The sequence below is a fragment of the Mya arenaria genome, chromosome 13 (assembly GCF_026914265.1).
Source record: "Mya arenaria isolate MELC-2E11 chromosome 13, ASM2691426v1".
Taxonomy (NCBI): domain Eukaryota; kingdom Metazoa; phylum Mollusca; class Bivalvia; order Myida; family Myidae; genus Mya; species Mya arenaria.
Genome location: NC_069134.1, coordinates 20,014,592 through 20,027,536, shown reverse-complemented (window position 1 = coordinate 20,027,536; position 12,945 = coordinate 20,014,592). Strand labels below are relative to the sequence as shown.

Sequence of the window (12,945 nt, the reverse complement as noted above, 5' to 3'; positions counted from 1 at the left end):
TTTTTTCTTTATTCTGAAAATGAACGTGAATAGCCTTTTCCGATTTCTCAATGCCAAAAGTCATATTGTGAAATTATTTATGTCAACCTTTTTTACGTATTCTTTTCTGACTCGTATAAACTACGTTCAATTAAGTTTCAAATGATACGAACAAATGGGTGCGTATTATCAATGATCGTACGCGCAAATATTATCGTAAGTTTGTCGTACGTCAAATTTACGATCGTAACCGCGTCTTACTAAGATTCGTAAACTTACGATTATCTTAACTGGTGCGTTAAAGTTACGACAGGTGAAACGCTCTCGTAAATTTCGTAAATATGGCGGCGTTGTTTGTTTTCGGCCAAAGAAGAAGAAAACAACGCACCTTTAAGTATCGCATTTCATCCTTAGATCATCTGTCAGATGTGGAGGTTGTGGACCGATATAGACTCTCACGAATCGCCATTATTTATTTGGAAGATAACCTAAGAAATGACCTTTCACCTACTACAAACAGGTCACAATCGGTATCGTCTATGACGAAGGTAAAACTGTACTGGTACTCTTAAAAAAAAGACCGTCAGTTATATCTATATAACTTATTCAAAATTTCATTGAGTGCTTGAATTAACTCAATGCTTTTATATAAGTTTTATAAATGATGTATCAAAGTAGAGCAATATAAAGATACACCAGGTAGCATGTACTGTACTGTATGTATATGAGCAATAAAGACCTCAAAACGAAATGAGAATGACACAGCATTTTAAATAAACCTTTGCAAAAAACACATACCTTCATTGTCCATGTTATCCGATAATTGTGAAATATAGTAATAGTAAGAAGGCGAGTCCAGCAAACATCAGCAGGGCTCGCCACAAGAAATGAAATGCACCGTAAATCCTTCAAACATGTAAATATTTACAGCCATAAATTTCCAGATAAAATGAGGTCAATAACAATGACGTCATGTATTGAGAATCATCGATAGCCTATTTCAGTAATCATACACTATAGTCTTTTTCAATAAGGTATTGGAAAAATACATTTCATATATAAAAGCAGACGTACTAAACAAGTTAGTGAAAAAAGGGGTTGAACGTAAATATGTATTGCTACGAAAAGCTCTTTTTAAAATTTAATATTTCTGTAAAAATACAAACTACTTAATTTGTGTAACAGGTGCTGGTTGGGCTTAGAGTTCTGTCTAAAGGAAATTTCTTATCAGAGGTAGCCGACCTGCACGGCATATCGAAGCAAACAGCGTCAAGGGTGTTGCATGAGTTTGTAGACGCTGTAAATCGAAATATTGACAATATAAGGTAAGTTACTTAAAGGATATAACTCAATCATTGTGTTATTTGTGTGCAATACCCCCCCCCCCCCCACCTTTCTTCGTCTATTTTTGTTTTTGCCCCTTGTCGTATACCTTAAATTACGAAGCGCGTTATATATATAAATATATATATATATATATATATATATATATATATATATATGCCATCATACTAGTAAAATGCACAATGCAGTATGGATGGACCTTAAACATCACAGGTTATTTAACAGAGTTCTTTATTCTGTAATCACAGTATAGATTAACATATTTTTGAGTTTAACGCATTAGTAATGAAACACTTTCGTTTGCCAGATTTCCAAGAACACAACAAGAATTGGCAGAAGCAAAACTTGGCTTCTACAAAAGATGCAAAATTGCCAATATCGTAGGTAGGCAATACGTATAAGTAATGACTATATGAGTTCATGCATACTAACTGATGGGTTGAAAGTTCGTATTTTTTAATAGTAGTATTTCGTACTCATTTATATTTAAATGATACAGGAACTTATTTCAATAATTTGAATTGAAATTGAAAAATGGTCCGACGGGAAAAGGTAATTCTCTGATGAAAGGTGCACACCAATCTGTTATTTACTTGATGTATTTTAATATAGGTGCAGTCGACGGAACACTCGTCCCTATCATTGCCCCGAAAGACAGTGGCGAAGCCTACATATGCCGGAAAGGATTCCATGCTATAAATGTGATGGCTACATGTAGCCACGACAGAAGGTAAATCGTTTTATTTGATTATTACCTATATATCTAGGTAATGAGATCATCTATCGGCATTCTGTAATTGTCGACCTTAATATTTAATCATTGCATTTTGAGATCGTTTTAGCCCTTTTCCTATTATATATTAGGTTCATCGACATTGTCGCCAAGTGGCCAGGGTCGCAGCATGATTCTTCTGTCATGAACACCTCGTCGTTGAAGGTAATGGCTATATGACTGAATAAGTAAGCCATGTATTATATACAAGAGTTCTGCTGGCATTTGTTTATCTATTTGGAAACCCTTGGAAAAACAATTAGAATCATGATAGGTCCATGTATCAAACCTAAGAACTTTTCTTTCGACTACTGTACTTGTTTATCCTTTAAATATTAACCAACCTCAAACTTTTAGGTGCACATATTTTGACAGTTTACGTGACACACGTTATTTTCTGCTTAGAAATGCAAGACATACTGATTTTTAAAACCACTTCTTGTCCATTATCTAACACAGGAACACATGGAGAGTGAGAGGCCAGGGATGCTGCTGGCTGATAGCGGTTATCCACTCACTACCAGCCTGCTAACTCCGCTTGCTAATCCCGTAACGCCTGCTGAAGCAAGATATAACAACGCGCAGAGCAAGGGAAGGATGGTTATCGAGCAGAGTTTTGGAATCCTGAAAGGAAGGTTTCGGTGGGTTATCTCAATCCTTCCACCATACACCTCATCGAACACAGACTTTATAGTTGAACCTTATTTTAGAATTGAACACTCTTTATGTTTACTCGCCCATCTACTAATGCATTTTATACGACACTGTTTCTTGTTACGATCCGTAACATCACCATTATGTTTACAATTTACAGATGTCTCCACAAAACCGGCGGTGTGTTGAGTTACAGTCCCGAAAAGTCGTGTGCAATTTTTATGGCATGTGCCAGGTTGCACAATATGTGTTTGGATTGGGGTCTGACACTGGACGATGCCCAAGTAGTGGACCCAGGCCAAGATGCTATGGAGGCCTGGATGGGACAACCAGGCTTGCAGGTGCAAGAACTGCGACGACGAGTTGTGAACACTTTTGTGTGAAATTGAACGTAGTTTGTTTGTTCCATTTCCTTTAATTTAAATAGTTTGTGATCGCTTTGTGTTAATACATGATGCAAAGTATAATACAAATGAATGTGTGCACTTACTAAGTGATGTAAAAGTAAACAACAAATATACAGTATTGTGACCTTTACATGGAAGTTATTGGTTGCAAATGGACTGAACATGTTGCCCTGATTAACAGAGTGATCATTTTGTACAAGTATTACAATTAACTGTTATTCAAGTCATATATGTAATTTATGCAATTGATATGAATTGTCAAAATGGAACAAATAACAAAGAAATGCCAAAACAAATCATTCGTTTTCCAAAGTCCCTTTTTAATGCTGGCATATCCGCAATGTTAACACATTTGTAAACATTCAACAAGACGGCGTTTTAAAACAACGTATTAAAGCCATATTTTTTATTCCACCATGCAATTTTGCAAACCTAAGATTTGAGCTAATTTGCTTATTATTTAACAAATAGGATCAATTTTCATACTTATAAGAGATGTGTTCATTCAAATAACCTTAAAGCGTTTAAATGTATGAAATTGGGATAATATTTCTTCATTTTCTTAAAGCTGCACTCTCACAGATTTACCGTTTTGATAACTTCTTTATTTTTGTTTTGGTATTTAAATTAACAATTTGTTTGCTTATATCTGTATTCCAGTAATGTAACAATGATGACAAACAATCAGCTTGGTTTCATAAATCCTGTTTTATGGCTAAAAGCGTTACTTACAGTTAAAGGAGAATGCATTAATTTAAACATATTTTTTTAAACTTAATTACAAAAATCTGCGATCTGATTTCTTTATCAGCCGTCTTATAGCATTGGTTTCCTTGCATTTACGCATAAATTTGCTTGTTCCAAAACAGAAAATAAAATTAATTGTCAAATCATTCAATCTGTGAGAGTGCAGCTTTGAGGTTTTACATAAATACCTAGTTTTTTTACCCAAGTTCCTATTCTAATCAGGTGCAGGAAAAATTTGGCTTAAAATTATGACATAAACATAACAACATATAAATATCACATATTTTTTACGAGCAATTTAAGGGCTATTTATTGACAGTATATACCCCATGGATGGGGGCACTCTTATTAAATACACCACCCTCCTACAGAAGCAAATTTGGGATTCAAATTAGCAAAACAAACACGCACCCATACACTTTTTAAATAATTGCCCCCCCCCCCCAATTTTATATGTTTTACTGGGGTAACCCTAAATAAAACCTCTTTAACACAACAAATATACAATTATGTCAACAACTTAGACTATCACAGTAGCATTATGCAAAAGTGCAGTACATTGTAAAATTGTAACAGGTAAATGGGATAAGAACTAAAAGACATTAAGATATTTATGATATCACCCATGTCATTTTAACCATAATAACAAATCAATTATGCACAACATTACACACAGAACATCATACAACATAATTATGGCAACAGAATGGCACACTGCAACAATGTGCATTTCCTGATGTCTCAATGAATAACATTCAATAACTTACACAAATCAAAAACCTTAAAAGCTCAACTAATTAACCTTAAAAGCTCAACTAAATAACCTTAAAAGCTCAACTAATTATTCTTTCATCAATACATTTCTATTGATACAATACAATGCCGTTCAATATCATTTCTGCTTTGTACATATCCTTCATTTAATAATGCCTAACTTGCCAAAAAAAGTGTTTTTCTAGTTTATATTTGATTGCAAAACGTTCAGTCAGAGTAATTTATTTTACAACTGCAATTCAATATAACAGTTATGTCAGAATAATACACCCATTTTATACAGGGAGTTCATAACAGTTTTAGTTTTATAGCAATACCTTTCCTAAGAACATCATAGGCAAATATAATATTGCACCAAAACATAAACAAGTAAATGCATCTGGGCCCAAAAACTGACTTTCACTTCGAGGAATAAGTTAAATTCTACACTTTTGAGGAAACACCCATTCAGTTTCAATTACATCCGAATTTGGCACTAAGCCTAAACTTTGTACAAAAGAGTGTAGGTTCAGGCTTTTTATCATACAACACATACAAAGAATTAAGAGTACATACAGACAAAACTAAAGTAACTTTAAATGCCTCTTCTTGTAATCAACAGTACATTTGATGTTTCAGAACATCACTTCCAATGGTTATATAAATATTTCATTGACGTCATTTACGAAAAAATGCTTGTTTTAGTGTAAGATGGCAATATATTTAACCTCATGAAAACATAAAATATAGTTTTTAGTGCCCACTTGGTGGAATTTATTACAATGTTAAACTAAAATGAACAAATTAATAATCTTTTATATACATGGCAAATTTCTCTTCAGGGACCTAAGTTCAAATCTTAGATGAAAGGCAGTAAGTTACACAAACACTATCACATCACAGTGCAATTCACATATCATAAAGTTTACTCTTAAACAGCTGGCCCCAATATCTCAAAACATCTTATGAAGCATAACAGGTGTACAAAGCTTATTTTTATAGGCCAAAATACATACTGTAACTGAACTTTGATAAATGAAAGAGTTAATTGTGATAACCATAAACATAATTTCCATTCAAAGTCTAAAGTCTCTTAAAGCCGTCGTAAGACAGCGCGCTCGTCTACGTCGCTTTGACTTAGAATACAATAACGTATAAAAATACCAAGTTTGGTCTCTTTATGTCAAACCTAACTGAAATTATTCGATACATAAGGTGACTTTGATGCTGCCCTTCCACCAGCCCGCCAAAACAATGACGCAAGTCATTCAAATAACTTGATTTCCCATTATGAAAATGTGGTTAAGAATATACAAATATGTCTTTAAAAGGAAGTTAAATTTATTTTTTTTAAATTCAAGGGCCATAATTTGTATTTAGGCTTAAAAATGAGTTATGTTTCTTGTTGTAATATGGTCGTAAATAATTTTGCCCAAAACTTTAACCCAAGTCAATCAGGGGCCATAACTTGTATTAAGGATATGGAGTTATGTAACCTCATTGGCTGATGGTCCTGAACAATTGTGTGAAGTATTAAGTCAATTGAATGAAGGGTATAGAAGTTATTAAACAATATCCCAACCTGCCCTAAAACTTTAACCTAAGTTCCATAGTCAATCAGAGGCCATAATTTGTATAAAGGATAATATGGAGTTATCTAACCTCATTATGTGATGGCTCTGAACATCTGTGCGAAGCATTAAGTCAATTGAATGAATGGTATTGGAGTTTTAAGTGAAAATCCCAACTTGCCCTAAAATTTAACCTGCCCTAAAACTTTAACCTAAGTCAATCAGGGGCCATAACTTGTATTTAGGATAATATGGAGTTATGTAACCTCATTGATTGAAAAAGTGTTGAGAAATTGTGGCCAGTTGAATAATATAACTTAACACATTTTCAATGAGTCTAAGAAACCGATACATAATTTTATATGAATGTTTTCTTAAATTAATATTCAAAATGTAGAAGGTCAACGGATTTTTCTTTTTGGTATTCTAACATTTTCTTCAATGTAGAATCTATTGATGACAGAATACTGTTTTGTTGCTCCTGGGCCATCACCATTCGCAGTTGAAGATTTGATGTGGAACCCCCTGTTGCATTACAAGAAGCTGAAATTAGAAAAAAAAACATTAAATAAAGATGGTCTAATTAAATGGGTAAGACATTAAAAGAATCAAGAAGAAGTTAAATACTTAAACAACATCGGTGCTCACTCAGCTTTAAGAAATTTTATTTATGACACAATTTACAAAATTATCTTTGTATTAGTTTTAAACATAGAGAATGACAACAAAAGCAGGTTATAGTTTCATGCTGGAGACTGATTTGACATAGTTACTTTCTTAAATTTTCATTGATTTAATTCTGGGGAAATCACCTTGTGTAAAGATCAATCTGTTTATTTATAATGCTCAAATCATTTTATTAGAATGATAAAAACAGATTTCCATCAAATATATTATATGTCTATAAACCTTAATGGAATATCATGAAAAAAACTCACAAAACTTTACTGATGATGAGCGGTCTTTCACATTAGCTGCTGCTCCCTGGATCATGTCTTTTTCTTCTTCTTCTTCTTCTTCTTCTTTAAATAGAAATAACAAATGGTAATTTAAATGTATAGTATAATTGAATTTGTATGATATAACATGACTTGCCATTTTTTAAAACAAGTATGAAGAAATGGAAAACTTTGGAAGCAAACTTGTGGCATGTTTTATAATTTTGTGGTAGTTATACGACACATATATTTGATATAATGCAATGACATTAAACGCAGAATGTTAACTAGGGTCCCTTCATTAAATTTGGTTTAAATATACGGCACTACCTTTATTCGATTCCTGGATTGAAGAAACCCCGCACTGCACGCCTCCAGGAATGCCATCAACTGACACCTTTGGAATGGTTGTCAATACCTGAAAGGTTTTTAAATGTAAGAAATACCACTACAAAAAAATAACAATTATCTTTATGAAACATATGCACTTATATTCAAACAACAAACTTTTAATTGCATTGTAAAGCAAATTGTTAAAAAGAAAAGAACTGTTTCAAATATAATATATTTTATATATTCTAATTCAGCAAAACAATATCACACAATTGGCTTAATCAATATAGCTTGATATTTGTTCAAAGAATATTGAAAAACAAACTGATCAAACATGTGAAGTTTCATTGAATTTGGGTAGGTAGTTTCAGAGGATAAGTTTTTTAAGCAATTGTTGACGGACGGACTGACTGACAGACTGATGCCGGACAAAAACCGATCACAATAGCTCACATTGAGCACTTCAGGCTCTGGTGAGCTGAAAATACATAGGATAAGCTTCATTTCAGTATAGCAATACACTTCCAATAAATTTAAAATGGATCTTCAGTTTAATAGCAAGCACTTTTGCATAGGATTGATTCATATGTTAACAGATAACGTTTTGTTTATTGTGGGTGACTATTATAATTACCATTTCCTCCCAAGAATCCAGATTTATAGTCTTCAACCCATTTCCTGTCTGCCTGCTTTCTGTCCGTTCTTGCTGCGCCTTCCTCTTTACATTGCTCTGTAATTTAACAAACAATAACATATATGATAGTGTATATTATGGCAAAGTAAACAAAACACTTAACATCATATCAAATTAGTATGAAATAACACCTGGAAATATTATGCAGAACAAACAAATAATTTGATAGAATATTTAAATCAAGTAAATAAAGCAAAAGAAACTTAGATATGATATAGATATAAGGAAAGCATCTATACAATATTATACTAGTTGACTTGTTAAAACTTCACTCACAGATCTATATATGTTTAATGTTATGCACCAGTCAATTGTACCCCCAGATCCACGGGTATACCAGGGATATCCGTGGAAATTGGCCGTGATTTTACATTCCAAGTGGCCCTGAGTAGTTTTGTCTTTGCGCCAAAATTAACAGGGAATGGGCCTGTCTTAAGTCAGGGATGCGGTGACATTTGACGGTGATTTTACCAGCAGTTTGTCTCCAGCGGGGATTTCACCTCGGGTTGGCTGGACCAAAAAAGTCCCCGCTATCCCCCTGGCCTGGGGGGGGGTCCGTTGTTACAATTGACTGGTTTATTTATGTCTTAAACTATTACTAACGCGTAAAGAAAAATGCATAAAACATCAATTTTCAATCTCACAAAAAACTGCGATCAATTATTTTAGCAGCAGTCTTATATAACTGGTTTCCATGCATTTTTGCAAAATCAGCCCATTCCAAGACAAAAATTAAAAAAGTTGTCGAAACGTTCACTCTGTGAGAGTGCAGCTTTAATATATGGTTTCCTTTTACTTCATTGTTACTTTTAGAGAATGTTTTGTTGTTGATAAAATACCCATTCTTATAGTTTTAGGATATTGCTTAATTTCAGTCCAATATCCAGTAAATAAGACACACTGCAAGTCTAATGAAACCAAAATACCCTCATGTTTTTCATCTGAGTTGTAACAAGCTGTCTGCTGCACATGATGAATTATATTGAAAACATAATTTTCTTTAGCATATCACCTGTTATATTACTTTATCTAGTACCTTCATATCAGTCCACTTCTTTTTAACCTCAGGGGCGACTCTGGAGTTTCCCCCGATACTGTTCACCCTGCAAAACAAATTTAATGAATTGAATATGTATATATCAATCATGAACATTTTGTGAGTATGAAATAAATGTGCTAATATATTAGATAATTATGCCTAGGGTATATCTCCCATTCTCAACAACAAAAACAGCAATTCAATCAACATATACAGTATCGACTTTTAATCTTCAGTTAAAAAAAAACAAACCCAATTTTAATTTAGTAATTTATTTAATACAAATCCACTAAGGAAAATAAAACTTGTTTATGACTAGTCAGAACAGATACTAGCCTTAACATATCCATATACATTTTAACATATGTACAGGTGTCGATAAACAGATTCACAACTACTGATACAAGAAAGTTAACAAATAAACAAAAGGAAAAACCTGTCAGCCACTTCTCCCCAGTTCATTTTGAGTGTGTTTGTACTGGCCCGGCATAGCTCTATAAGCGTATTTCTTTCTTCTATCGTCCAGTTTGGCCCTCGCTTCTTTTCTTTTCCGCTTAAAGACATCCTCTAACAGAACTTTTACAACTTGTTTACGTCCAAGTGAAAACTGACAGCAGACACCAAACATCAGATAAAATACCTTCGTTTGAAGAGCTCGCTTTAACTGCGCATGCGTACGATTATCGTAAGGTTACGAAATACTGATATACTTGCGACAGGCTTGATAAGACGCTCGTAGCTAAAATCGTAAACCTGTCGTAAACACTTACGATACGATTTTTCGTACGATCGTTGATAATACGCACCCAATGTGTGTGGTTATGTAGTATAATCGCTATATACACTATGGTTGGTTGTATACTGTGTATAGGTTAGAGTGAATTAAGTTATTTCTTCGTGTATAAGTAATCTAGGGGAGCGGGGCTAGTGTTATTCCTACCCGAATTGCATCAGTTTTAAAACTAGAAAAAAGTTGATGCATAGCATCAAGTCGGCGCAATGAAATAAGAAGAAAAACGTGCATGCAGATAACCCAAAATGGTTATTATTTCAATGATAATATGTTTTTATGTTGGGTGTACATATGCTAAAGGACATTATGGTTAATAATATTGTTACAATAGTTTAAGCCCGGAATTATAGATATTCTGTTGTTTTTTCCCAAGCTAATCCTCCGGTTAAAACTAAATTATAACAAAAATATACATACGTTTCTTCGGAAGAAATAGAGTCAATGGTCTAATACATAATTTCAATAGCATGGAATTCACCTTTTATTTGTACCGGCATGTTATGTGAATTCCTTGCTTTATATTTTGTACAAGTTTTGTAACACATTTCACTCATATGAGTTTATAGAACGGGGATAAAAAATACTATACACCAAGAAGAATTATCTGGAGTTTATTCTTTCGAATGACATTTTCAAAACAAACAATTAAGCTCAAGGTTAATTTTTCAAAACTCGGCATTTTTGCTGTCACCAAGGGAGATTACTGCGTAGGTAGTTTACAAACAAAGGTTATTGTAATAGGTTACCCACCTTCATCTATTTGGGCGGAAGTTGATATCAATCGGAACACCTCGGCCTGTATCGATTGAGTTGGTATTTAAAATTAAAATTTTCAAAATGATAAGCAGGGCTATTATAATTTAAGGTTTCATTATCAATTAAAGTGTAAAGTTTTATAAAACATACTAAACTTCATATTTTATCATGCAACGTGGAAACTATTGAAAGCATTGTTCTTCAATTTATGAACTAGTCCCTGAGTTGGAATATTTCTAAAGTAATAATATCAAATATAGTCGGCGCCCAGAAGTCTGGGCGCCGACTAATTATGCCGTGCGCCTTTCAAAAAGACCTGCTAATCATTGCATGACACCCCCCTTTCAAAATACTGTTAGGTCACAATGTAAAGGTTCACTGTAAATGGTACTGGTTAACTGTAAATGGTATTACTGTTTGCAGGCATGCTTGTCAGTGGGCTAATAAAGGCATGTTCATAGTGCCTTTTTGAGATTTGAATGATAAGTTTTGGGACGTCAAAGCGCTTCGATTTAATTGGTCAGTTCATATGAAACCAATGCCAACTGTACATGTATGTATCATTAGCGGGTGTATGAGCCGCCCCTTAATAGTAAGGCCCGATACGTACAAAAGGTCACACCCAGAAAATCTACCCATTAAAAACATTTGAAACCAGACCTGCTCCCTCCCCCCACCGAAGTGACCCATGAGCGCCAAAGTACTCATTCGTTTAATATCAGCACAAACGATCTGTAGCTCCAATTGCCATAAAAGTACCTCCAACTTTTTCATAAACATCATTTTTTCAAAAACAGTCTTTATAACTGTAAATTGGACAATGATAGAACTGTAACCCAAAGCCTAGATGCTGTGTTAGGAGATAGGGAAATGTATGATAATACAGCTTTGGACCCAGTGTATCACGAATCCTATGGGCAATTATGAACTACAATTTTAACGTAAGTACTTCACTGCTGAACAATTTCCCTACGTACATCGTTGCAACTGGGATTCTTAAGGAATGACCACCATTATTCAGGCGATATGGCATGGCTAAGTGACAACAATTAACTGGTGAACACCGCAAAGGCCAATACTACACATATGGTTATACTTGCACTTTGTTTTGCTATAGGAAATTAAAACTAGATGCATAATGCTCTTCCATGCAATTGCAATACAGAAGAACATGAAGTTGAACAAAACGTGGAACCTGCGCCTCATCATAGTGAAACTCCACGGCAAGTTTTTTTTTTGAAAATCCTATAATGCATGGAAAAGACTCCACTTCACCTTCATTAACATTTCTGTCAAGATTCTTGGAAATCGTGAAATGGTTGGTTAAGAGGCGGACCAGTCAAGATACAGTCCTATAAAGAGTAATGATTAAACTTTTGACATCAATGTGTGACCTTGACCTTTGAGGTACAGACCTGGGTCTTGTATGGACACGCAGTCCCATCATGGTGGACACGACAAGTTTTTTTGAAAATCCTGTTACGCATGGTCAAAATACAGCCTGGACAAGATTCAGTCCAGACAAGTCATATCAACAGTACTCATTACGACATTTAACCCCTTAATGTGACCTTAACCTTTTGACGTACAGGCCTGGGTCCTGTGCGCGACACGCCACTTCATCAGTGAACCTTCACAGGAAACTTTTTAAAAATCTTTTAACGCATGGTCAAGATACAACCTGATCAAGGTTCAGTCCGGATGGACAGACACACAGAACACAGAACTTCGACAAAAATTATCTTGACCTACAGTCATGTTCACCAGATGTTGTTCAGCAGTTGAGTCTCAAGTAACAGTCCTCAATTCTTATGTCAATGTCAACTCTTAGTAGTCTGTATAGTCATGCCTGGTGACTTAAATCAAGCCCTGGTCCAAATCACTCCATTACCTTTAAAGCTTTTCTTTCAAAATACAAACATTTCTTGAATGTGTTCTTCAAAGAAAGAATAAATCCTAGCATAAAAAATGAAAGAATTTATAGAAAAACAAAAATATTAATCCATAAGATTGAGAAATGTATACCTATCTCAAACAACTGACCATGTGTTACACATTTTGAACAGCCCAATTTCACTCTTAATTCTTTATTATTCAACATTTTTCAATGGAATTTAAAGGGATATATTTATTTAAGGATCTCATCTTCACAGTGACAGCATGAG

General features: G+C 34.1%; 2 protein-coding genes across 2 annotated transcripts; one reads left to right on the top strand and one right to left on the bottom strand.

Annotated features, from left to right (window-relative positions):
• Nucleotides 1-518: 518 nt before the first annotated feature.
• LOC128215101 (putative nuclease HARBI1) lies at nucleotides 519-4,220 on the top strand. Its single transcript, XM_052921824.1, has 7 exons — nucleotides 519-527; nucleotides 1,165-1,304; nucleotides 1,631-1,707; nucleotides 1,936-2,053; nucleotides 2,188-2,260; nucleotides 2,555-2,736; nucleotides 2,910-4,220. The coding sequence occupies exons 1-7, from the start codon at nucleotides 519-521 to the stop codon at nucleotides 3,130-3,132; spliced, it is 822 nt and encodes a 273-aa protein (XP_052777784.1). The 3' UTR covers nucleotides 3,133-4,220.
• A 165-nt stretch (nucleotides 4,221-4,385) lies between these two features.
• Nucleotides 4,386-10,011, bottom strand: LOC128213518 (nuclear apoptosis-inducing factor 1-like). The gene is made up of 6 exons (XM_052919289.1): nucleotides 9,668-10,011; nucleotides 9,229-9,295; nucleotides 8,133-8,228; nucleotides 7,496-7,583; nucleotides 7,166-7,249; nucleotides 4,386-6,770 (listed from the first exon to the last, which is right to left on the bottom strand). The coding sequence occupies exons 1-6, from the start codon at nucleotides 9,793-9,795 to the stop codon at nucleotides 6,607-6,609; spliced, it is 627 nt and encodes a 208-aa protein (XP_052775249.1). The 5' UTR covers nucleotides 9,796-10,011; the 3' UTR covers nucleotides 4,386-6,606.
• Nucleotides 10,012-12,945: the final 2,934 nt, after the last annotated feature.

Coding starts and splice junctions, on each gene's coding strand:
- LOC128215101 (XM_052921824.1), top strand. Junction 2,054..2,187: donor ACATGTAGCCACGACAGAAG/GTAAATCGTTTT, acceptor ATTATATATTAG/GTTCATCGACATTGTCGCCA. Junction 2,737..2,909: donor ATCCTGAAAGGAAGGTTTCG/GTGGGTTATCTC, acceptor TACAATTTACAG/ATGTCTCCACAAAACCGGCG.
- LOC128213518 (XM_052919289.1), bottom strand. CDS start 9,795: ATGTCTTTAAGCGGAAAAGAAAAGAAGCGAGGGCCAAACTGGACGATA. Junction 8,229..9,228: donor AGAAGTGGACTGATATGAAG/GTACTAGATAAA, acceptor GTTAAATTACAG/AGCAATGTAAAGAGGAAGGC. Junction 7,250..7,495: donor AATCCAGGAATCGAATAAAG/GTAGTGCCGTAT, acceptor TTCTATTTAAAG/AAGAAGAAGAAGAAGAAGAA.